The sequence below is a fragment of the Heliconius melpomene genome, chromosome 21 (assembly GCF_056956725.1).
Source record: "Heliconius melpomene rosina isolate 202511_hmr_F chromosome 21, ASM5695672v1, whole genome shotgun sequence".
In the NCBI taxonomy this organism is placed as follows: Eukaryota; Metazoa; Arthropoda; class Insecta; order Lepidoptera; family Nymphalidae; genus Heliconius; species Heliconius melpomene.
This window is the reverse complement of record NC_140409.1, coordinates 5489556-5517318: the sequence shown is the minus strand read 5'-3', so window position 1 is coordinate 5517318 and position 27763 is coordinate 5489556. Positions and strand designations below refer to the sequence as shown.

General features: G+C 32.6%; 1 protein-coding gene across 4 annotated transcripts; it reads left to right on the top strand.

Annotated features, from left to right (window-relative positions):
* The first annotated feature begins 1071 nt into the window (after positions 1–1071).
* LOC146526996 (uncharacterized) lies at positions 1072–27763 on the top strand. Of its 4 annotated transcripts, none has more exons than XR_014879318.1 (6): positions 1072–1211; positions 7796–7889; positions 11551–11618; positions 11836–11903; positions 12210–12267; positions 27634–27763. XR_014879318.1 is itself a non-coding variant. In XM_085206530.1 (6 exons), the coding sequence occupies exon 1, from the start codon at positions 3739–3741 to the stop codon at positions 4018–4020; it is 282 nt and encodes a 93-aa protein (XP_085062656.1). In that variant the 5' UTR covers positions 3530–3738; the 3' UTR covers positions 4021–4105; positions 7796–7889; positions 11551–11618; positions 11836–11903; positions 12210–12267; positions 27634–27763. The 4 variants fall into 4 exon arrangements, 2 of the variants coding, with proteins under 2 accessions (XP_085062656.1, XP_085062655.1); XM_085206530.1 differs by lacking the exon at positions 1072–1211 and adding an exon at positions 3530–4105; XM_085206529.1 differs by lacking the exon at positions 1072–1211 and adding an exon at positions 4112–4625.

Genomic DNA, 27763 nt, shown 5'->3' with positions numbered 1-27763 from the left:
TTTCTATTTTGTTCTAACCGCTGTATGCACCTGACTTATATCGTTTATTATTACATTTAGAACATAGCACATGATTAGCTGATGACAACATTAAAAAAAAAATTAAATGTATAGAACTGTCTGTTCGATCTGCAGTTCGAGATTCACGCAAAAATGACTGGACAGATTTTGATGAATCCTTTTTGTAGAATTTCGTTAAAAGAAACATCCATTATGCCGCATATTATAAAACACATACATTTACGAATAACTGTTTTTCCATAAAGTTGAAAAATTAGAGACATACTTCTATAGTGCTTTTAGGTAGAATAGTTTCATATCTGTGTTGGAAATGCAGTTAACTTTATTGCACTGAAAACATTACACTTTATTGCACTATATGTTTTTTAGATTTTGTATTCAGTAGTGTTCTAACACTTATTTATACTTATTTAGGACTACATCATGTGTCATTATTTACTATAGCACTATAGTCACATTATTTTCAAAATACAAGAGAAAAGCTTTAAAAAGACGTTGGAGGCGCAAAATGCTCTTAACGCAAAATGTGAGTCGGCATAGATCAACAGATTGCAGTTTTTCGTTCAAGAAAAACGTAGAAGTTTAGTAGAAGTTTGTAGTTGATTAAAAATTCATATAGTAAAAGCAGCGAAGGCATACGACCAAAGCAAATTGACCAAAGATAGTCTCTGACAAGTTTACTAGTTTGCATTTCGTTTCTCAAAGCCATCTTATGACGTGTGACATTATTACTAGAACTGCAACACGAATTGGAACTCGACAACCTTCATTGACGAAAGCCCTGGAACTTTGGGCTAAAACTGAAAATGAAAGTGAATTATGAATCTCTTAAATATCTTAACTTACAGTATAAAATTTCAAGTTTAAACTTGACTTTAAAATTGTGCCGTACGCACATAGGCATCATAACCTTTAGGCATTAATCTATGTAACCAACGCAGCTTAGTCTTTGCACGAAATGTCTATTTGATTGTTACTCTGTGCATGCTATAGTATATAAGGCGATGCCGCATTAATTATTAAGAAAGCTACAAATGTATATTAATGTACTGGTAATAAATAGTTGCTTCGCACCGGTAATAGACCGGTATACCTTTATACCCTAAATAACATACTACATTATAAAATAAACTTAAGGCAGCCAGATCCCCAACGGAGGAGTGCTTGGCTTATGAAGCAGGAAGTCAGAAGTAAGTCTTTGTATTGAATACTAATTATCTCATTTAAAAAATGTGAACCCGGCGCTGTGGAGTTCCTCACTCAACACGCAATACCTCCAGAATTCAGTGGAAAGTAGGGATCAGAAGTGTCTTAATGGGAACTGAGTGTCTTAACATTTCCTTTGAGGTGCCCAGGTTTACTCTGCCTACTCTGCTGTGCGTGATAGAGCGTAAAGCTTAAAAAAAATAAAGAACAGTTAAATTAATATGTAAATTAATTGTAGTCGTATGATGTTTTACACGAAACGAAACACGAATAAAAATAAAAGTATTCCAGTTATAGGGAACTATTGTTTATATTTATAGTTTATTTAATATATGTAATTTATATATTTCAATATTGTAATTTTGCGCGGCGTTGAGTTCCGCCACTCAACACGCTATGCCACCAAAGTTCCGCGGAAAGTGAAGCGTGAAGCTGACTGAGCTTTCTTCTTCTATATGTTCCTTTCTTTTACTTTGTATTTCTTTCCAAATTTGTATTTATTATGTTCTATTTTATATATATGTTTGTGGTTGACTTTGTTATATACATTACTTATGTTATAAGTATATGAGCGTCCGTTGCTGGGTTTTGAGTAACAGCGAGTAAGTAATTTTCAAGCGTAAAAACGACAGTGGAAAGAGTTTTGCGTAGACAATCGCAAGAAGGTTCTCTTGATTATTTAGATGGAAGTTCTCTGCTCTACGGACCTGGTATCGACAACTCTGTGTAAGTTTCAAACAATTATCAAGTGTTGTTTTGAATTTTTCTATGTGCAAAATTTTAAAGCGTTTTTCTGAAACTTGATATTTTTAAAGTCCGTGAGCACGATATCTCAATATCTACTGGATCAATCGTTTTGGAATTTTGCTTGTTCACATAATTCGCCAGGTAACATCGAGGGGTTTTTTATTTTTTTTAATAATTATTGATTTTACAATAACTAATTAGCTGATTTTTGTCAGCAAAAATCGTGTTTAGACTTCCAAAAAATTTAAAAAAATAAACGAACAAAAAATCCCCTCGTTGTTACCTCGGGAATATCTTTAACGAACGCACTTCGATTTTTTGGTTTCAGATGATTCTGTAACCAGTTAATCTTAACTGGCTCACCGCAAAACAACTTTATTTCGAGGCAGAGATTGGCTGTTCGTTCAATTTTTTATATTTTTTAATGAAAATGTGTTTAAATGTTATATTATTATATGCAAATTAACGGAATACATCAACATTAGCTGTATTGACAATAAAAAAATCTTGAAAACATGTCTTTATTTCACCTAATTAACCATACCCCGCCCTTAGTGTTGATGAAACTCGGTGCTAAGCGTGAGAACTTATTATTCGCCATCAACACTACACCAGCCAAGACTTATTGCTGTATAAAAGCTAATTAGAGATATTTCTGAACAGGTGTATTTATTATATAAAACTCCCAAAAAATGAGCCTTATCTTCCTATACAAAATAAATATGCTCCCATATTAACTTGTTTATACGTAAAAAGCATGAGGACCTCCCGGAGGGCGTGTATGAAGAGGTTGATGACAGTGGACGAGGCGAAAGAGGTATATGGAGACCGTAGCGTTGTCTTTTTACCCCGCTAGAGATAAAGCGTGAAGCTATATATATTCATTAATTATTAATTATATATATTTTATAGGTTATATGTATATCAGAAAATGCTCGACCGGATACTGAGTATCCGGGCCACGTTAGCACGTCGTACATATGTAACTAGATACGTACCTACGTACATTCGCTATAGAAATGATGACGAAGGAGTGACGACCCAATGACAAATATTTGTATCGTTACGAAATATTACATTTAATATATTAAAATTAATTATTTACTTGAATACACAAAATTTTACAAGACTTCATAATAGATAACTTGTAGATCTAATTAATTGTATGTTTTAATAATAAAATTGTGTATTCATACGAGCCACGTTGTAGGTCTCTTGGTTGACTTTCGGCGAAATCGTGCGAACTGCGGCACGTTAACGAAATTTTCACCATGCGGTGAGCAGAGCGAGGCGTGCCCGCGTGTCGGCAGACTTTGATTCTCAAAGAGGATCTTATCGATTTACGTGGACTAACAAAACTTTACTTATTTTGAAAAAGAATGAAAGCTTTTGTTATTTTACCTATTGGGAATGCATGATAGATACTTACACTTTCAGGTCTCCATATAGTTAAAAAAAAAATTCTATAGAAAAAATATATCCCTATAGTGTGTCAGGATATTTTAAATATAGGTTATTTTAAACTAGGTAGACATGTGATTTATGATATACGTAAATAATAAAAATATATCTAAGCTTGACTTATATATTACTTTTTGCAAATTATAGGATATCATTTTAATATCATCATCATCAAGGGAATGAAGGAAAGGTTGAACATAAAGTAGTGATGTTAGTATAGGTGTCTATAGTGGACGCGAAGGTAAAGTTTGACGGTGCCCGAGCGGGAATGGTCCGTACTCCGTACAAGGCGAGTGGCAGGCCATGGCGGCAGCACGGGGCCGCGGGCCGCGGGCCGCGAGGGTGCGCGCGGTCGATGAGCCCGGAGCAGAGGGCAGCACCGGCCGGGGAGCCGCGCCCCGCTTGCCGCCGCCCGCCGCCCGCTGCCCGCGCATACTGCGAGCGGTGAAGCCGCGCCGCGCGCTCACTAATGCGTCACACCGCGGGCTGACAGGACGCGCGCTGGCCCGCGCCGCGCTCCCCGTGTTCCGCGCACCGCGCACCGTGCACCATGTGAACTACTGTGTTGACTTACGTGCGTTATGACAGTATTCGCCTATTCGCGGTCTCGTTGCGGACAGTGAACAGTCAGTGCGCAGAGACAGTGATCGCCTGTCGCCGCTCAGACCGAGTAAGTTCCGAGATGACTTATTTTAAAGTGTGACTAGTTGACTACTGATGTGGTACGTTGCGACGCCCGGCGCCGGCCGCCCGGAATGCGGCCTCCGCCCCGCCGCGCTCGCCGGCGCCGAGCGCACCGCGCGTAGCGTAATAAATAAAGGCGGGGCACTGCTGCGTGCGCGCGCACCCTCCCGCGCCCTCCTCGCCCTCCGCGCCCTCCGCGCCCTCGGGTCATTGACTCGCGCTCGGCCGCCTCCTCGTAGGCCGCAGCCGTTGATGTTGCCGAAGATAACAATTTCGAAAACGGTAGTAACACGCTGTTGGCCTCCGCCGGCGGCTCCTCGATACGTCCAATGTCAATGCCGTTGGTGACGCGTCAGCGCACCGGAAGTGTCTGCGGGCTGCGTGCGTAACAAACACGTCGTGGCGACAAAAGCGCTCAAAAACTACTTTATATATGGCGAGGAGGCTATTGACCCCATATGTGTACCTCGTGTGCACAATGTTATATTGACAGCGCTACAAATATTGTAAGTTGTAACATAATCTTTTACGCATAGCGTCGGTTCGACGCCGCCGACGCCGCCGACGCCGCCGCCGTCATATGTATACTTGTAACCTATATACAGTCTTTTGCAAATAAAATTAGTTATACTTTATATTATCACATTGTTAGACAAAAGTATTAAGTCGTCTTGGAACAGTTTAAGTTGCAAGCGTTAATTATTACGAAAGTTATCTTTCAGATATAGAAGATAGATTATTTTAGTAAATAGTAAATTTTCGGCCCAATGATCACCCGAAGGCCGGCAAATTCCGTTATATTTTATAACATGGCATAGCCCGCTCGAAGAAACTAAAAATAAAGCGTGAACTTCCCGGTTGAATGGCGTCGTGGACGCGCCGAGCGCGGGGAGTGGCAGGCAGCCATTGCCCTCGGTCGGTTGTTTACAACTTGGAGTCGAAGCGCGAGAGTGACGCGGCGCTAACTGTACCTTGTGTGCCCGCCATAGGGTGTACTCTCGTGAGGCGTGGTGTGGACCCGCGTCCTGCGCTCGCGACATCTGCGCGCGCTTTATTAAAATAAAACTGCCACCGACAGATAGACTCGCCCGCCAGGTGCAACGCGGTCCTCCGACCTCGTGGTGCGGTGATGCGTCTAATGCTAGGTCAGTTCTTGCCAGCGCAGACCAGCGACCAGTCTGCTTCATACGGGCCTATAAAATTAGCGTCTTCTTCTTACTATTATTAAAACCACGTGTACAAAGTTCTTTTGCACTTTTTAACTATTGTGACATATTATTGTTTCTTACTTCAAGATTATGTTTTCCCCGCGACCAGACAACAAAACTACGAAGCAATTGTCTAAAGTTAATTATGACATACAGGCAAATAACTGCTTACCCTTAGGCAAATAACTGCTTCTCCCATCTCTGACATGTTATTTTGTTTATTTTTTATTTCTCTACTTTTTCTATTGTATACCACATGCATTAATATTACGTTCGCAATGTCTAGCACTTGGGTATCAAAATAACTGCAATGCGTCATATTCATTCTCAAACATTTTATTGGTGCAATAATTAAGATTTTTATCTTAGGTATTTGCGAACAGCTAATTGACTATTGGTTCTTCTTTCAAAGAGAATAATCTGTAATAAATTTAAACGTAGGTACATGATAGGGTGAAAAGGGCCTTTAAGGGACATTATGCAAAGGCACGTCAACGTGTTAGCGTTGTATCGAGTAGCCCCAGCCTAGCTTCGCGCCGGGCGGCGGGCGCCGGCCGACGTGGGTCTATGGCGAGGGCAACAAGTTGCGACTCTGTGGATAAAAAATGCGCGCGCATTCCGAAGCCTATGCCTGTAGGGAACGCTGTCTCTCCCTTTCTCCCTCTCAGGCGACACAAAACGAGGAGCCCTGACTTTTAAACTGTGCAATTCCTGGAATTAATGCAATTGGGACTTAACGTTCCACTCGTACAGTTAATCCTGTTGTTTGGTTCTTAGTGATGTTATTATTTGACAACGTACTATTTATTGTCTGTGGATTTTTAAAATATAAATTAAAGTGGTAAACAGGTCCATTTAAATTTGATATAATTCAAGGATAAAGGATGTTAATTTGAAAACAAGGATATTATAAGAGGAACGGCATTATGCGATACTAGCTAAGAGTAGACCGCGTGAAGTGGAGTATGACCGCCGCACCCAGTACACGCAATGCTCGGCATGTGAAGAAAGCTCGTCTCGCGCGCTACTGATCCGGTATATTAAACGATGCTGTTTTACGAATACTTATGAGTCTGTATACTATATGGACACGTGGCTACCATACTTGTGTTATTGTTATAATATAAATTTCAAATAAAATTGGAAATAATTCTATAGGTGAACAATTTCTATGAAATATTTGTGTTTAGCGAATTTTAGTGCGTTGAAAGTTAATTTCATGTTGATTCACGTACACAATTGCATATATTAGCTACCGTCTACCTATAACCGCTAAACAATATTTAGTCTGTGGGGAATGTGACGTATGCCATTGTAATAAGCAAAACTATCGACTGTCATTCAAAAGTAATTTTGTGAATAATCAAGAAGATTATTTAGAAACAATATTACAATAATTTTGACATTTGAATTTATTTTCGAATTTAAAAAAAAAAAAGAAACAATAGTCTGTATTCGCACATTGTTACGTCGTCATATTTGTTAACACGATACGCGCTTTACCGAGAACTTTACGTGACTTGGAATCTTATGATCTCATTATAAGGAATAAAATACAAAACGTTTGCATACAAAACGGACTTACTGCTATTGGTGATAATTTAACATTCCGCTCCGTTCATTATGTTAACGACTAATGGGGAACTGAGTGTCTTAACATTAGGTTCCCTCTGCTTACCCTGTTACTACTGCGGGAAGTTGATTTTGACTAGCCAACTAATTATGTCAATTTTATTCATAATATGTGCAAAGTTTCAAAAAACCGTAGAAACAGGCATGCAAGGCACGTCGCGAGACTTTCCGTTACACTAAGTAGAGCGGCTCTGCACGCAATTAACATAGCTAACGTGACCAAGAACGCATCGAGCACACTGTCGTCCGACGTCCACATAACGGGAACCTACCGTCGATTGAGAATGGTACCGTCGGGCGGTCCACATGATAAATGAATACTAAGTTACAATTACTAGGTACAATGAGAGCAATCGATTTTTTTTGTTGTTATTTATTCATTTTTACTTATATTATTAATGAAATACCATGAGGTTTTAGACTAATATGTTACGAGCTTGAAATTTGTATATTTTAATGTTTTCTATTTAAGGAATTCTGTTAAAAGGTAAAAGCAAAAACTATTAACCGCCTTTCCAATGGAAAAAAACACTTTGTAAGGAAGAGTCTTCTTTTTTTGTCATGTGTACTTTTATGGTAGGTTCAAAGCGCAGGTAGTCAGCAGTCGGGCCCTTCTATAAGTCACTAAATGATGGGAGCCGAAAATGCGTCCATAACAAAATTATATAACGTGATTTCATCTTGCATTCTTTGCGAGAGTATTAGTTTTGAAAAGGTTTTATTAAAATTATATATTATAATGTTTTCCTTGGCCACGTTATTACATAGACTATATAAAATGTCAGCTTGAACTGTGATATTAAAATTGATAGAAATAATTGGTATTTTCATTACAGATATGACTTTCTACGCAGCATATGGATTACTACTCGAAGCAGGATAAAAGATGGTTGGAACGCGAATAGCCGAATAATTTCGTTGAAAAATACGGTAAGAATTTAACATATTATGCAAAAGCAATTCTAATACGCATCCTGACATTTATTGGAAATTTCAATTACGTATTGCGCTCTACCGGAGTCTTCGTTGTAATTGAAACAGCCTCGTAGTAGATTTCGTTGTATATTAGAAATCTTTAATAGAATTTACCTTTAAAATATCTATAAATAAATTTTCAATAATCTCGAGATAAGATATTTCTGTTGTTATAATTTTAAGTCTTCATTTATATGGATTTGTTTGACGTTTAAAATATACAAGTTAAATGTTTTAATATCATGCTAAAACGAATTATCTGCAAAATTTACATCACACATGTATACAATATATAATTTTACATATCATGTTTTAAATCCATTAGAAACTTGGAATAATACGATTGTAGATGCTGGCGTTTCTGTTTATAATCTTGGACGGCTGCCAGTTGTTTCTCTTTCAATAATTGCGTACTATCAACCACATAGCAACTAGCTTAGCTATACCTATCCTAAATATATAATTAAAATTGATAATTTTCAACAATGATAATATTTATTGTAGTATATAATATGTTTTTATTTTTAATTTAATAATTACAGTATTATAAAATACAAAAGTTATTAAGATTAACATTGCTTAATAAACAACTTAAATGAATTTGTAAAAAGTGTATTAACCGAATTTGCACACTTAAAAACTAAGCAAAATATAATATTACAAATATTATTTTACAAAATAGAAAAAAATGTGCTTAAATGAATCTTTAAAAAACATTATATATATCTGTCGACTCCTCGCATCGATACAATTTTATATAAACTAACCAAATATATTATTATATCGAAATAATTTATATGTTCATATAAATCACTAAATACTTCCCATAAAAAAAATATACAAAAAGAAAATTAGCTTCACATCAAGGTAGGCAGAGGGAACTTAGTGTTAAAACACTCCGTTATACAGACACTAATATAGTTCACCGCTCGAATCCTAACCATATATTACAAAATTCAGAATCTCATATAAGTTTATCCAGTCTGTGGATATTATATTACATGGCGATAAAACATGACGCCTCGCGAGTGCGTTATACGATAACGTCAGTGACGTGCTTACTCTAGGGCCAACGTTCGTTATTTATAAAAGAGAAAAATACAATAGACTTGTAGCTGCTTACTTTGCAAGTCTTAGTTGATTGTGATATGTTTATATCGAAACATGCTTTCTTGCTATAATTCGTTTTTTTTATTATTTTTTATTATAAAATGTACAAGTGTGTGACGGTAATCGCGACTGATGAGGCAAAGCGCGGCGTTGAGTCCCGCCACTCAATTCATTTCCTCCAAAATTTGGCGTAAAACGTTGAAAAGAATGTGTTAACACTAGATTCCCTCTGCCTACCCTGCTCCGTCCGTGTGTAGTTTTTAGTGAGTTTTACTTTAACTATAAATAGAAACACCTATATATTTTTTTCTTATAACGCGTAAAAATGTACAGTTTATGCGTCCATTTTAGTATTTTTAACAACGTACATTTGATAATGTGGTGAGGGTCGCTTATCTCGACAGCGCGCGATAATGTTTTTTTGGAATCGTAATGTCATTGTTTTTTAAAAAAAAGGTCGAATATCTAATTTAGTATTTATTATCTTATTGTTTTGAAGTCACAAAGAAAAACTGCAACTCTATTATTGATATGCTTGTATTGTTGTACTGACGTTTGTTTAACGAATTGTAGATAAGGCGACGTACTATAGCCAATGTCAACTGATAACAATTATGTATACGTTAGATAACAAAAGAAGTTTTTATTAATCTTAATAACAATTGTATGTTAAAACTATCTTAATTAATCAATTAATTAAGTCAACTTAATGAACATTGGAGGTTAAGTTAAGTAGTAAATTGTATTGTAATATAGCGTCACCTACCCCTATTTGAATCGTATTTATTTTACCGTATATCTTACGATATACCTACTAACCTACTAACGTAGTGGTATTGCGAATATCTTTTTTTATAATTTAAATATATCGTGATATGCATTTATATATTTATTGTAAACCTTTTGCATTTGCACTTCTCTATGAACACATGGTGTAATGTCAGTTCATATATTTTCTGTAAATACCATCACTTGACCTAAGTTCTAAAGATAGATTGCTCTCTATATGTTTTAATTATATTTTTCTTAACTTATTTGACATTCCTACGAAAATTAAGTCCGGTAAAATTGATTTGTTATCCCTATTCATTTAAAAACAGACTCGAACAAACAAGACAATGACAAAGTCAATAACATTCTGTGTGACGTTTACCTTATCTCTTCTCATCTGAGGCAGATTGATTATAATAAAGTAGAAATGCTAACTATTATATTCAAATAATACTTAAACTGTTCATCAACTATACTTAACCAAAAACAAAATAAATAATACATTTAAATAAAGTTAACCTGACCTTATAACGCCAAAATACTTCAATTGAAATATTCAAACACGACGACGACGTACGGCCATCTACTTTTATTCCTACATATCAAATTTCGAAACAGACAGAGCCAGTTGAATGGCTCGGGTTGTATGTAGTTAGCGAAAAAACGAATGCCGTTGAACCCACGCGGTTGCAACGAGGCCGTTAGCTTTAGCCGAGGTCAGGGTGGTTTGTCGGTGTATAATCAACCACTCGTTCGGAATATGTATGGTATTACTGGAACTAGCAACCTATTTTTGCACCCTAACAGTAAATGCAATAGGCGTTTTGGTAAAAAAATCATGATAATATTCTTTTTCCCTAAAAATATATTTATAATGTTGTTAATTGCGCATTAACATATCAAATAACGACATTGTTTTTTTCATTATTATGTATGTAGGTAATTAAAACAAGTTTTTAACAAAAACATTTTTTTTCTATCAATTTACTTAATTATGAGAATCACACAGACATTTGCCCGGAGCGAGAAGTGGAAGGGAGGCAGCCCGATCACGCAGGCGCGTTTCAATCGATTTCTATATATGGCAAGCTTTTTCTATTATACATGTAAGATATAGAGATAGCACTAGTAATATTTTCAACTTTAAAGCTGGTGGGTTATGGTGGTGATTTGGTTGGATTCATCAGTAACAGGTTGATGTCGACGTCGCGCCGCGGTCCGTTTATATTTTACTATGCCACTGTGATTGTAGTAGTATTCTATTCGATTATTTCTCTTTGTAAGCATTGTGATGTTGGAAATAGTTTTTGTAGGGCAACCGTTGTTTGGGTTGCGCGATCATTTTTTTTTATCAAACACTAATGTGCATATGCTCTTATTTTTTTTAAATGTCTTTTAAGTTACAATTTTTAGCGGGCGTTGTAAATTTGACATAAGCTGTTTTTATTTTTAATTATATACATAATATATACTTAATATTTATTAAGCATCAAATTCAAGTTCAAAAGGGAAATATGTTTAAAAAAACCAAATTAGATATTTATTTGTAAAGATTGCTTAGGGTCAAAATTTTATTTCTAAAAATGATTTATAATTCTGAATAATTATATACATTAGGTGGGTACCCTAACAAAATGAAATAGAACCATTGAAATAGGAATAATAGAAGTAGAGAAAATATTTTCAAATTATAATATTATTAATATTAATAAAAACATTGTTCTTGTCACTGCAGGTAAATACTACTACCGCGGAAGGACAAACAGTCTAATTAGGCATTATAATTGGCCCCGGACCTGTTTGGTAAGTTTTACTATATTTTTCTTACAATAATTGCTTCTTGTTATTCTAGTTTTTATATGCTGCGGTTGCAACATGCGAATGTTTTATTAATCTTTGTTCGTAAAATATTTTCCGTGCGATTGAAATTTGCAGTGCGTAATACATCTCAATTGTGTGTTTTTCTCTAAACGTTTGAATATTTAAGAACTGTTATCAAGCGATTTCTCCATTGTTACAGAGCTAGTCGCTGATATACCGCTACATACAATGAAATCAACCAAAAATCAACACCAAATCATCTTTTAGGTAAATATCTATTTGTATCTATCTTTTAGTGTATAATTTTTCTTTTTAAATGTTTAAAGTAATTATCTATCTTTTATGGCTATGCGATTATGCACTTGCGATATACTCACCTAAATCCGTTGTGTTTTGATTTTGTTAAAAAAAATGTTTTATTGAAACCCTAAAACATCCAGAAATCATTTGTTAAAAAAATTTGAATTTCTCTTCAAGCAATGCGTGAATTTTAATAAAATAAGTGAAATATTATTTGTTAGTGTAGATCTCTATATTACCTATTTAGTTATAGAACTGTAATGTGTTTAACAGCTTTACGAGACGACATATCCTGCTATCATCGTAGACGATTCCTCTTAGAAGACTACAGGTAGGTCCAAAATGGTGATAGAAATATATATTGTAATTTGCAAGTGAATTTATATTATTACAAATATATTTCTATACACTTCTTCATGTTTTATGTGATGTTGCAATTAAATTTAAAGCTTAGCGATCTATTGTTATTATAAACTGGATATTTGTATAATTATTTGTATAGTCTGTGTTTGCGGAACCTATAAAATTTTATTTAAATAATAAAGTAAATAAAAATAAGGTAATAAAACCACTAGTCTCTTATTTTTATTTACTTAATTATAACGAAATTCAAGAACATTGCCTCATTTCATATATTTGCTGGGTCTTAGGTTCTATATGTGTATTGAATAAAAAATTACATTGATGTATTTTCTGCCGTTATTTAAATTTTTATTTATTTATTTATGTTACTTTAGGTTTTTTAGTACTGGTAAATAAGGTTTTTGTTATATTTTTCTTTTGTTTTTGTATTTTTATATCCATTATATTTAAATACAAATAACTTTTTAAATTATTTTACCTATAATAAATAAGCCAATGTGATGTAAACTGCATAATGAGGATCTATTTATATTTATTTATTTTTTTTACTATCGTAAGCGAGCTCTCTACAATATTGTTAATTATGATATATGAAAAATCGGAACAATTATAGTAAAACATTTTTAAATTTTTTAAGTGTTATTCTACGCTTAGGAAAGGAAAATACTTATTTGGAACGGGATATGAATCCGTGCCTTCCAAAAGGCGCAAATTCCGTTACGTTAAATTTTTACATGTTTTTTAAATAAATGTTATTGTAAAACATATAATCAAACATCTAGCATGTAGTACCCAACATACATGTAGCGACCAAATCATTCATTGATATGTGTAATACGAAAGTGTATTAACTATTAGTGATTTTTATATATATATAAACTACGTGTCACTTTGTATGTCCTCGACGGACTCCTAAAGTACTGAACCGATTTTAATGAAATTTACACACTGTACAGTTCGATCCAACCATCCAAGATAGGGATAGCTTATATCTCAATTTATAATTGCAATATTATTTTATTTTATTACAAATTATTTGTTTAATATTTACAGTTATTTGTAACAGTCATTTTGGATTATTTGTTAGCTTCAAACGATTCTTAACAGATGGCGCTATGTTAAATGTACAAAAGTTTTATATCACTATCATTAATACATAGTATAAAACAAAGTATATTATATGTTAAATAAATAAATATTAAAACACGAACGTAATTCAATGGTCGCTAGTATTTTATAAATGAAACGGCATTTCAAGATCGATTTCAGGCTTGAGAGCGGTTTATAAATACGGGCTTAAGCATTTCACTTTAAAGCTTTACATAGTTGAGAGTAAAGTTATGCCACATGTTAATCTAATGTATTCGTTCGATGTGTATATTTTTAAATTTATTATTTGGTGCATGTTAGTTATGCACTCGAGGCATCTAAATATCTTCAGTTACCTGGTCTATCATAGAGCGGCCTTTGACTCCCCGTCTCGATATACAATGTTTTTAAGAATAAATGTCAAAAGAAGACTGAGACATGATGAAAAAAGCATAATATTAAAAAGTCTAATTTATATATCAAAATAAAAATCCGATAAGTTGTTATGTGCGTAACATATAAAAGCGTTAAGGCTGTCTTCTGTTTTGAATAATAAATTGTCATAAGCATTTAAACGTCAGCAGTCTAGTTCAATCAATATGGGGTTCTAGTTAAATCAATAAGGGGTGCTATAGCATGATGAGGTAGAAAGTACCAGCTCTGCTATGTAGTTGGTTTTTAAACAGGTCACCTTTGCTACGTATTGCTTTAACATTAATAGCATAATAAATGACATCTTCATAGATAGAAGTTAATTTGAAATTAGAAACAAGGTGAAAATTATTTAGTTATTTTCTTCTTCGTTCGTGAAGGCCGTGTCTGCTCTTGTAAACTTTAGTAAAGAACCTGATTAACTTTCTTCGCCTGTTGTCTATTTGCCTTAAAAAAACGAAAAAAGACAGTTCTTTATCTTCGAATCATTTTATAGTGGCAAGATTGCCAAGATTGTTTGGTTATTTTCAAGCTGTGTATGCATTCTATGATAAAAGATGGCGAAGAGTCTGGTCACAATTTTTATGGTGGCTAATAATTTATATGTTGGACGACATTTTAATAGAGATAAAGATTATATTGCACGAAGAAATCCCAATTGTTTTTTGCTCTACGTTGCGTATGTTATTTCGCTTTGCAATTCTTACGAGTTAAAAATATTTTTAGAATTAATAAAAATCAATAAAAACTTTTTCTGTGATAACATCATAATGAAAAAATAAGTGTCAATATATAGATTCAATATTAATGTCATTAGAGTACGAGAGGAAGATAAGAGATGTAGGAAGTCCTAAGAACTACTTTCGTAATAACAATATTATATATAATAATAATAATTGCTAATATTAGAGAAAGGTCGTGTACAAACGACATGCGCCGGAAAGTTGGTCTGTGAGACAAGGTTGATGACTGCTCGACTTCTAGAATTTGGTGTATTTCCTTCTCCCCATATATCCCGCCAGAGAGAACGCACGAATTGATTGTTTTACCTTTCAAAACACTAACAAATTTCAAATATTACACTACAATACGAGTTATTTTTAATATTTCCCTATAATACTAATTTACATCTCTTTAATACATACATAATTATGAAAAACTAAAAGAATAATTTAAAATACATTCTATAATATATTAACACTATTTAAATTCACTTCACTTTACATAAACACTTAAGTTTATCAATATAGAAAATTGCTTAGATTTATATATGTAGTTCAGAAAAATCAGATTTTATAAAAGTATAGGTACAAAAGACGTATCTGTAAGTTGATGGTCCATAACATTTTTTGAGAATTTGGAACGCTCGTTTAGTTTTTCGTTGCTTTTCACGATATATGCCTAAACGAGGACAGTGGACGTAAATTAAATACAAATAAATTTTCTTTATTAAACATATAGGTTTTATTTTCTTCGGTTTTTTTAAATAACCATATTTACTTATACATTAAACTAACTACAGTATTATAAGCTACTTAGTCAATAAATTAAAAAAAAATCATATTATTAAAATACTTGGACTCTAATATACCTTCATAGGTTACATCACATTCCACAACCTTCACTAACTTTAGATAATGTTTTAATTTTCCCCTTATATAATAAACTGAATGAATAGAACATGTTTTTTTGTAAAATAAAATATATATCCTTTTTGCAGTAAGATTTCTGAGATCGATCTTAAGATGCCGTTTTCATTCATAGATTACAATTGATGAAAGAAAACGGAATTTCTAGATCGATCTCAGAGTTGAGAGCGATTTATAAATACGGAATTAAGACAGGCCGTTTAAGTCTCTGTGTAATTCATTTGTTATATATATTAAGTAACATAATATATAATATGTAACTAAAAAATTATTATATATTTAAAATTTTATTAGTATTCGTTTAAAACGGTGTAAAAATGTGTTTTTTAGTTTTTGATCACCTATAATTGTACTAGGTACGGCTTTTAGCGGGCGACACTAGCGTAACGTGATTAACTTAGCAGCCACTAGTGACTAGTGACTAGACTATTAATTTATCCACTTTGTACGATCGGGTGTGGCGCGAAGCGAAGCGAAGCGTTCACCTGTAGTTAGATTATGCCATGAAACTTGAAAATAAATCCGGTCACTTTTACAGCCGAACGGGGCTAAATACCGATAAATATAGACGGGCTATTTCTCTATAACTTCTTTTTGAGTTGTTCAAGTACTTTTTTCTTTCTCTCTTTCTCTCTCTCTCTCTTTGTTTTAATTTTGATAAGGATAATTATGAAATTATTGTCAAGGATTTCGAGAATCCTCTCTCATTGCACTCCTATACCCCGTAACCTATCCTACATGCCAAATTTCATCTTTCTAAGTCCCGTTGTATTTTGTCTGTGCGTTGTCTGTCAGTCAACGGAAGACATTTATATACATATTTATGTATATAATGTATATCTAAAATGTCTTAAAAAGGGGTTGTATTCGATTTAATATGTTAATGTTTATATTATTTAAAATATTAAAATTGAGAATATGAGTTGTTCCAATTTAAAATATTACTATTTTTTTCACAAGAACACAAATTAAATGTTCATCGACAAGTAGCCTTAAACGAAATATTAATCGCTGCGCTTCCAGTCTTACTCTTAGTTATCACATTAGTCTACTTTTAAACAATTCTTCTAACGAAACTTCTAGAAGTTACTTATTGAGGAAACGTGTACAATTTTTAACGAAGTGGGATTTTTTTATATGTGTTTCTTAAATAAGTTTTTTTGAGGAATAACACTTTAAAAATGTAAAAAAACTATGACTTATATGAGTTATATAAATAGAAGTAAAAAAATATGAATTTTGGTATTTAAATCTGTTAAAAGAGAGTTCGTTCTATTAAGTTTATTTTCACTCCACTAGACCATATTGCTCTTGGAATAAATAAATAAATAAAATTTAAAATTTAATAATATTCGGACCAATCTAATATAGAAAACATTTTAAATTGTTATACATATGTATATTGCAATTATCAATTCGTCTATATATAAATTATTTTTTAACAAAAAAACAAACCGACTTTAAACAATAAACTAAAAAGTATAAAATAAATTTACTTACTTAAGATAAAACAAAACGTACTTTGATTATGTTTAAAAAAAACCGGACAAGCGGGAGTCGGGTTCGCTCACCGATGGTTCCGTACTAAAATTTGAGCTCTCGAGCTTTTCCTGAAATTCAGGCTTAGCTTAGCCAGGTCCCTTTCATCTGATAACTCACTTGAACTAGTGGCTTTAATACCAAATTTTGTCCCCCTGTTAAGGATATTACTTTTTATAATTTTAGCCAGAAGTACTCTATTAATTTTGATCGATTTTTTTGCGATAAATGGCCATATCTTTTTTTAAGTAAATATAGAAATATTTTTTTTATCAGGAAATCATAGCGCTGTAGATCTGAGTATATGGTTTGAATTTCAACCCGATATCTCCAAGCGTTCCTGAGATAAAGGGTCTTGACAGACAGACAGACAGACAGACAGACGGATAACAGAGTGATCTTATAAGGGCTCCTTTTTTCTTTAAAAAATACGGAACCCAAAAAATTATAATTAAAGAAAGATTTTATAATTTTGAAGTCGGTGTCAAGCTAATGCTACAACAACCTTACTACAATATTAAATAAAATATATAATAAAAACTACAAACCCTATTTGTTTTACTTTTACTTTTTTTTACCTGTACTTTTACAAATCCTTGTAAGTGTGCCTATAAAATTTCAAGAGTTCCCTCGATTTCCCCAGGATCGGTTCAGGCATCTTCGAATAATCGTTGAACATACATAAAAAGAAAATTCCGACAAATAGAGAACCTCCTTTTTTTGAAAGTCGTTCAACAATAGCAGCTGTCTGCTTATTTTATTGTCACGAAATTTTGTCATTAATAACCATTACCAGTATGCAGTAATTATACAAAAATGACAAAATCTTCTATTCAACATTTATATGGACCGTTTATTTTGAACGTGGTGTAAGTCCATTTTTGAGAAAAACGAGCTATCACGTAATTCATGCTTAATTTAATGTAATTTTTTTATATATATCTAGTCCATGTTTAATTTCTCAAAAAAAACCCATGTTTTGAACAACTTAAAATCGGTCGGTAAATGAAATTGCATAATCATCGACATACTAATCTTTAATTTTCTCGAAACAAAAGAAAATGGACTTACACCACTCTCAAAATAAACGGTCCATATATCCTTTAGTATTTAAAGATAAGTTTTATTTTTATATGCAGACAGAGGCTGACAGAGTGTCTTAAAAGTCCCTTCTCTTTTCCTCTGTCTACGCCGTCTCTGTGGAATATATAGTGAAGTTAAAAAATACCTATTTCAATGAAATCACCACTTATACATATTCTTTAACGAGAATTTTCTTTTATATTTTAATTATTTTATAAACAACAAATGCTAACAAATCAGAATGGCGTGTGATAAATATAATAGAAAATTAATGTACAAGAAAAATATCTAATAAGTTCTATTTTTCAAAGATCAGTTCATAGGCAGATAGACACTGCTTTACGTATTAATCGTCGTACGAGCACACGTCCGCCATTATAACGACAGGGCGATACGATTTTTCTTAAATATTTAAATATGTTTTTGCCAATCCTCTGCCAACTCGTTTCACTTAAGTTGAAAATATATGAATTTCAGAAAGAAAATTTTATATATAGAAATGGATTTATTGCGAACTGTCTGTCTGTAGACGACAGACAGTGAGTTCTCTCTCTCTCTCTCTCTCTCTCTCTCTCGTTAATAATATTTAACTGTCATAATGACCCCACCGTTTTAAATCTTGATTACAATACGAGATGCAGCTGCCCTATCTCGCCATACTTGAATTGAATATCTCAAACTGCATCATATTATAAATAAAATGAATCAGTAATAATAATTCTTTTAAGTTACTTTATTTTGTTTAAGTTTTAGCTATAATATAAAGGCGATGATCACATATAAATACTACACATTGTTTACAATAAATCTAGTTGTAAATATATTTGTAAATAATAGCTTTCTTAAGAATGTATAATATAATAAAATACAAGATATGCCAATAAACTCATATACTCCTTTCGTTACTGTTAAGTGTTCATTCATAAAAATCTCTAATGCACGAGTATTTAGTTCATATCGCTGCTTTGTTGAGGTTTTTCATACACATGTTGGTGCATGGTGGTGCTGAAGTTAGTTTCAATTGTAGTGACGTATTTGCATAATATACCTAATTTATCAATATAAATTTACACGTAGAACTATTGAGATCGTTATGTAATTCATCTATAAACATTTTGTTTTATTTTGCAAAATAGTAAATAATAATTATGTTAATAGAAAATTTTGAATTTTGTATTAGAATTTTTTTTTTTATGTTTTATAAAATATATGATATACTGCTTGTTTTTATGTTTCTATGCGTAGAGTCTGGTGGTAGACCGCCGTTCCATTGAGCGCGACATCATCTCATCTCTCTCATCTCCTTGTAGTCGCGTGACATATTTATAATTCATTTAGAAATCATTGAGTTCACTTCAAAAACATTTATATTAATTATTAGATATATAATATAAGAACGCGACATCAGGAGTTCCAGTCGACCGCAACCGAGTAGCTCTCTGCCTCACGAAAGACTTGGGTAGTGAGATGTCCTGGCACATCAAAATTCTCACTACCTTGTCTTTCATGCGGATAGAGCACATTCTTCGTTACCGATTATGAAGATTCTAGAGAGGAGGCCTAGTTTTATTACTTAATTTATCTTTAATTAATATAGTACGCTCCAAGTAAAATGACTTAAAATAATAAGAAATCATGGAAAAAGATATATTTTTATATGTTAACTCTCAAATAATATAATTTGACACTTTTGCCATAACAAAGCTATTTTATTAATTTTACTAACTAAATAAAGAAAATAGAATGACTAAAAAAAAACAAACGCTGTTGACGAGTCCTTGCAATAAATATTAATCTTAAAACAATAAAGAGCCTATTTCTTAATCCGATATATTTTATTCATAAAAATACTTGTTCGTTTCATGCTGAAATGTTATAATTAATTGACTATCGAAATTGTTTTTTGTAAAAAACATTGCTTTTACATTTTATGTACCCTTTACTGGTTTTTTTTGTAATTTGTCTAGACCTAAGGTAGACATAACAAATTGACAATCAAATATGCGTGAGTAATACAAAGCTTCGCATGAGGTGTTTAGTGATAGTAATTTATACAGTTAGATCATTTTCAATCTCATTCGTAGTTATAATATTTTCTTTGTTTTTAACCCTTTTTAATTTAACTTTTAAAGTCTCTTAATAATGAGTGCACCACAAAATTCACATATTTGTAAAAAAATAAAAGTTATATATTACGTAATACTAATTTATTAGATTTCATACACATATGAAATGTAATCTACGTATTTGGAACTATATCTTTTTTTTTAACACAACAAATATACCTAAATGTTAAAAAATTGAACAATATGTAAGGAACTAGGTATATTGCCCACCGACACGTCCTATCACTCAAATACTCCTTTGACACACACGCAAGCACACATATAAATGCACACACAAGCACATATACAAGCACACACTCAGGCACTCAGAACGATACACACACAAACTCTCGGTCTACTCGGTCAGGGAGACATGTACATTTCCCTGACTATTATCGATCTCTGGAGGAGAGTTATATAGGGAACTATTATTTATATTTATTGTTTATTTAATGTTATTAGTTATTTATCATTCATATAATATATACATTTAATACAATTTAGATATTTTATAGTAAGTATCCTATTTAGTATATTTATATGAAAGCACCTGCTGCCGTCGACGGAACCCTTATCGACGGCGTCTTTTATAACTAACGGTCGATGCTTGCCACTCGATGGGCTTTACACTCGTATACGTTCCATTGTTTTCTCAGTTATTTGTTAATATGTATATTGTAATTATCGTGTTTTCTTTTATATATATTATGTTTGTAGTTTGACTTTTGTATATACTGTGTCGTGATTTTACTATTTGGTTTCAAACTTTACGAGTTTTAAAGTGATGTTATTATATACAGGCCGGCAACGCACGTGTAGCTCCTCTGGTGCTGCACGGGGTCGTGGGCGGCGGTGATCATCATCAGGTGACCCGAACGCTCGTTTGCCTTGTCCTTTTTCCATGAAAAAAAAAATACTCGGTGTTAACCCTAAGCAGACTTTATTATTCACCATCAACACTACAAATGTTGTTTTTTTTTCGATAGATTGAGATTATTCGTTAGTTTTCGAAACTACGTAAGACTATTTCTTTTTTTATTTTTGCTTAAACATTAATATTATTTTACTTTAATTTAATACAATATGTTAAGTAAGACTTAATTATAACTAAATTTTTTAATATGTTGTGATAGGTTAGTTTTTGGCCAGATAAAAAAATTGGTTATGTTAAATGTAAAACATTCAAACATTAGTGTTCAGCTATTACATAAGATTAAAATTATGATTTATCATATAATATGAAAATATGTATATAATATGTATAAATAAATAAATTTATAATTTACTTATATATTGTATTTCAGTGGATTAGGACTTTTTGGTTAGCCTTTTTAAAAATATTTTTAAGTTATATTTATTTTCTATTTCATTTTAGATTAAAATGTATTAAGAGTAGAGGCTTTTGTTTAGTGTTAGTGGCATAAGTTAACTTTTCTGTGGCTTTGTTCATTTTGTTAAATAGCGGGTACTCTACCGGGGGAAACGGTGGACCTCCTAATGACATGTCATTGATTGATGTTGTCATCAACAAGTAATTGCTTGTAAAATATCGATACCCATAAATCTATATTAATACAATTCTTTTCACTATCTGTATTATTTTACTATTTTATATTATTAAAATTTAAATAACAATCATTCATCATTAGAACAGCTATGAGTATAGCAAATAAAATACTACTTTTCTGGAAACTATTATTATAAAATGCAAATAGACAGGAATGTCAGTGACGTAAGATTATAAACAATGTTTGTATATTCTCAAATGTAAGATTATATAATAATGAAACAAAATGTGGCAAGTTCAAATTAAATAAGGTTAATCATTTAATTAACTAAATTTATCAATATTATTTTAATTACTTTCAAATAGAGTCAGAGAAAATCTCTGACAATCTGTTTTTTGTTTGTATCTATCCTCACAAATTTTATTTGAGCTTGCCACAGAACTGCAAGGTATAACTGGAGAGTTATACCCCGAGAGGAGAGATATTATATAAAGGGGGGCCTTTATATATATAAAGTTAAAGATATAGTTGTAAATATAACTTTATATATTCAAAATGCAGACTCAATTTTCACATCCGTCTACAATAAGTTCACATGATATGGTAATAAATGAAATACCTTTATATATTTACTATGAGGACGGAAGGTGTAGGTGCAGCTTCTGATATATACTTTCCGATGGTACATGAGCACATATTTGAGATTGATAGGAATGAACTTTGCCGCGTTTCGCAGTATTGAACGAGAGTAGCTCGCTCAGCTTATAGTAAATTTCGCCATCAAATTTTTAAATTGATTTTAAATAGTATATTCATTATATATGGGAAAAAATGTTTCTTTAACCTGTACTGCTGCTGCTGCTGTTCCTTGTCCTCGTAATAGGCATGTAAAGTTGTTACATTTTAATTAAATAAGATAGAAAATATTTATGATTATAAATACAATTGTATAAGGCATGCTATTTTTATTTATTACAATAGTTTAATATGAGTTTATTCGCATATAGTAAATGAGATTAAGAGTGATTTTTAAAATGTTTTCTTATTTTAACATAGTTTTAATGAATGTTAATGAATATTAAAAATATATTTAATATTAAGTTTCAAAGCTCAATAAATTTGATAATTACTTTACATAGTAAAGAAATTATCTATTCTTTTCGATTTTCGTATTGGCAGCTGTATCTATTTGTATGTTAATCTATGATTAAAGAAAAAAAAAACAACGTACAATATAAAACGTACGCTACAAAAGGATAATGCCTAACCCGAGTTAACATTTCTTACAGAAAAGGGTATTTTATTAGGATAGGATAAGGATATTTTAAATGACATTCCAAATTTTATTAAAATCATTTTATTTTTCATAATGAGAATTAACATTTATCCGCAATACAAATAAATGTTGATTCGGCATAAAATAGAATATACACTACGGCATAGTATATAATTTTGTATACCATTAAAAGCAGAATTCCATCTTATATATATAACTAGTACTTGTAGTACGCTAGGACTTGGGCAGCTTCGCCCGCTTGAACTAAACGAACATTTCAGTTTTCAGCTTTCAGTTTAGAGGGTGAATCCTAATAAACCATGAAACACGTGTTCAATGAAATATTCTTAAGAGTCTAAATTTCAAATCTTATAAAAATCGGTGACGATTTAAAAAAAAATCCATACAAACTTTCGACCCCTATTTCATCCCCTTAGGAGTCGAATATTGGAAATTCCCGTCGTAGCGAGCACCTACGTCTTATTAGTAACTCCTATGCAACATTTGAGATTTTTTTTTTATTGTTGATAGGCAAGCATGTGTCCGCTATCTCACCTGGTGGTAAGTGACGATGCGGACGAAGGTGGAGCATGCTTGCCTAGGTAGTACCTATTCACTCGTTCCTAGATTCCTAGCACTTGTAGTTTCTGAGATTTCATGATGAGTGAGTGACCTTTCGACTTCTATAAAACTCAAGTTATTACTATTATAAATGATCTTAAACTATTTTATGACATTCGATCCTTCCAAATGTTCTGGAAACCAAATTCTGTATCCATTGAAGAAGCTCAAATTTACCAACCCTAGGGCACGTATTTATAAACCTTATTCAAGTCTGAAACTGATCTTGAGATGCTGTTTTCATTGATCAGTTGTAATTAATGAATGAAAACGTCCTCTCAAGATCGGTCTCAGACTTGAGAGCGATTTATAAATACGGACCTAAAAGCCTATTGAGTCCTGAACCCGCGTCGCGTGCAATCGGATTTACATGATGTCTGACGATAGCATCGTCCATTTTAGGGACTAGACCGCCAATCGCTTTAATGGGTTCGAGCAATATCTGAAAAGCAATTATCAAAAGTGTTTACAATTACCATATTTGTTTGCCGCTGAACGATTGATCTTAGTAATATTGTAAATGTAAAAGTTTGTGTGTATGGATGTTTGTTCCATTTTTACGCAAAAACTGTTGAACCGATTCAGATGAAATTTCACAGTAATAAGGATTGTACATCAGTATTGCACATGGACTATAATTTATATATAATTAGGCTATAATATAACGATAAATTTAAGTGACCGGATCCGCGAAGTCGCTAATTATATAAAATAGCCAAACAATGTTAAAATTTAACCGGTATATAATTTTCATCCTTTGCTTTCTTTCTTTTCTTTTAAATATTTTAGGAATTTTCTCACAATTTAATTAAAGTTGATTTCTTGTTAATATCCATTAAGCTCATAATTATTTTTATTATCTCAGCTATTTTAATCATCACTTAAATATTCAAGTGTTATTTTATGAAACTTCAATATTTAAGTGCTTATTAGAGCTGGGGCTTGTTATTATGAATGAACTATCTTTTCAACCGACTTTTGTAAGAAATGGACGTTATCAATTTGACTGTATTTTTTTTTGTATTGTGTATTTAGGTATGACAAGAGTTTCATTTGAAGCCGTAATGGCGCAGAGGTACGAGCATGTGACTGTAACGTTACGGTTGTGTGTTCGATTCCCACACGGGGGAATGAATTATTATTTATCCATATTTTCATTTCTTCGCTCTGGTACCAAAGCAAAAGCGCGGCGTTGAGTGCCACGAGTCAATACGCAATGTCTAGAAAATTTTGCGGAAAGTGGGGAACGGAGTGTCTTAACACTAGGTTCCCTCTGCCTACCTCAGCGAGAAACGAAAAATGAAGTTTTTAATTTATTAGGTATAATTTTTCATGTAGATAATAAATACATAGAAAAGTATTTTTACTTAGTTCTGTAGACAATATTATTAGAAATTAGATTATTATAAATCGTTCTAATCAAAGTAAAGGAAAAAAAATTGTTAAGAAAACAGAAATTAATGAGAACATGCACAATTTAGGTACATAAATTAGCCTTCTCCCTCAGACTTACACACCACGTCGCCTTTGCCAGCCACATATACCTTCTTATGTATATTAAAAACAAACAAATGGCTTTTACGTAGCCATTAGTGTTGCCGATCGATAGTGGACTATCGATAGGCTATCGACATTCTATCGATAGTTGTTCGATAGAAAGACTATCGATATTATAATCGATGGTATCGATTAAATAGATAGTATCAAAATTATCGATAGTTCAAAAGGGTACAGTACTATCTGACAATACAATCGATAGTTTCGATACTATCTATTAAATCGATACTATCGATCGCATGGGCTTTTTTAGATTAAAACGATCGATTGCGAAACTATCGATAGTTGAAAAGGGTACAATACTATCGACAGTATCGTATCTCCCAGTCAGAAAAGCATCGATACTATCGTTTCCCAGAAATTCAGTAGCATCGATACTATCGATAGTATCGATACTTTTTGACTGGGAGATACGATACTATCGATAATATCGAGTGCAGTGACAATATCTTCATGAAATTTGAATTTAAATTGTGTAAAGTGGCTGTGTATAAGGCTATTATTATATATTTTTTTCAGAATTTTTGGGAAATTCTAAGTTTAGAAAAATTAGAAGTTTATTTTTTGAGGGCGCTTTTATATAACACTCCTAGAATCGACACCTACATTGTGCATATATTAGTTAGCTATCTATGCTATAAGTTACAAAAGAATTGAAGTAGTGGAGCATATCTCAAAATTAAGAAAAACATCATGAGTACGAGCACGCGTATAACAAACTTACTTAGAAATGTATCATTCTCGTATGCCAGTGGCACAAGCGTGTGACTGTAAATGCGACAGGCTGTGGATTCGATTTCCACTAGGAAATGAAATAATTAATATTTGCCTTTATTCACTCTGGTGTCGAGGCAAAAGCATGGCGTTAAGTTCCGCCGTTCAACAGGTGTTTTAACAATATATTGGAAAACAATCAATTATTATACCCCAGATTATATAGATGATGATCAGAATTATAGTACCTAGTCTAGTTATCTTTAACATTTAAGGGTGTTTCTGAACGAGCAAATTAAATTATTCTCTGACATCAACACATTGGACTCCCGGTCAGTTCTGTTTATTAAATGAGTAGTCACGTAGTGCAAGCGGGCGACGCCGCGGGCGGGCCTCTAGTTTTGCAATATAATTAGTCATTATTATTTATATACGTAAAAATATTTTAAAATAAAGGTATCCCTAGAATATGAAACATCCGGCTAAGCCATTGTTTTTTTTTCAATACACAAATTGAAACTATTATTTTATTTATATATATATTTTATTAATTGTAGAATAACTTTAATTGTTAATAGGTAATGATTTGTGAAATTTAAAAATTACTCCAATATGTTTAAGAATATTTTATCATCGATCCACAAATTACAATAAATAAATATTTGAGCATGCATTGCCATTAAAATTAATCTTAATTTACTCGTCGTGATATAATAACTTGTCAGTTTTCAGATGTCTGCACTGAATGTGGTCCTGTCATCAAAGTCGGTTTGTCATAGATCACCACGTAACTATCACAGCCAGCTTTGATGAGCACGACTGCATTTGTCACACCATACCAACCAATTATTCAACAGTGTAACGAACTAAAATAGTATCCACTCAAAATATTTGTATGTTTTCGGGCCTAGCCTGTCAAAGAGGCGGTGAAATGTCCTTTTCCCTTCATATCACAGCCACTTTGATGTGGTCGGTTTACGGAGACCACTTAGCGTATCGAGAGGAACTGGTCTATGCTCGATATAGGTATTTGGAGAGTCTGTGGCCCATTCGTAAAAATGGCTGTGCCATGGTACATATTCATATCACAGCCATTTTTGACGAGTTGGGCTGCGGGGCAGTTCTCTGGCATCTTAGAAAGGCCGGTATAGTCATCGGGCAGGTCGAGTGTCACTCACGAAGTGGTTGTAGTATGTCTCCAGTCCATATCACAGCCAGCTTTGATGAGCGACAATTGGCGAACTGGCGACTGCTGCGCGACGCGAGGGGAACATCTCACTAGGAACTGTCGAAGAGCAATTAGGGAGCCGACAAAGTGGTTGTGGAATGTTCTATATCTGCATATCACAGCCAGCTTTGTTGACTTCATTGTTGCCACTTAGCTGCAAATTCCTGCGTGATATCTATGATTATTATTGATTTTGTCTTTTATTATTTTATAATATTTTTTTAACATAATACTCATGCTATCAAATATAGGTATGTATGTACTTGTCTATATTCTCTTTAAGAATTACAATTTGACTACATAGTATTAAAAGCTTTATTATTTCATAAAATTTTATGTATAACATTATTTTCGATATTAATTAATTAAGATTGTTTTCGTATTTTAAAATGTTGTATATAATAATCTGATTATCTAAAGAGACTTAACGTAAATATAAAATAATTGGAGTACTCCTTCAAATGTTCTCGAAAATTAGATATTTGTATATACCTTTAATATTGTTTATTTACTGATATATTTTTAACTTGCAGGTAAACCAACGCGAGATAACAGTGACCCATCGACGCTATTCTTATTTTGGTTCGCTTTTCATTCACAACGTAGAGTTAACAGAAAAATAAACAAAACATTTTTAATAATAAATAAATAATTTTAAACATT

Excerpts from the sequence above, each read along its gene's own strand:
- LOC146526996 (XM_085206529.1), top strand. The coding sequence starts at position 4,153 with ATGTGGTACGTTGCGACGCCCGGCGCCGGCCGCCCGGAATGCGGCCTC.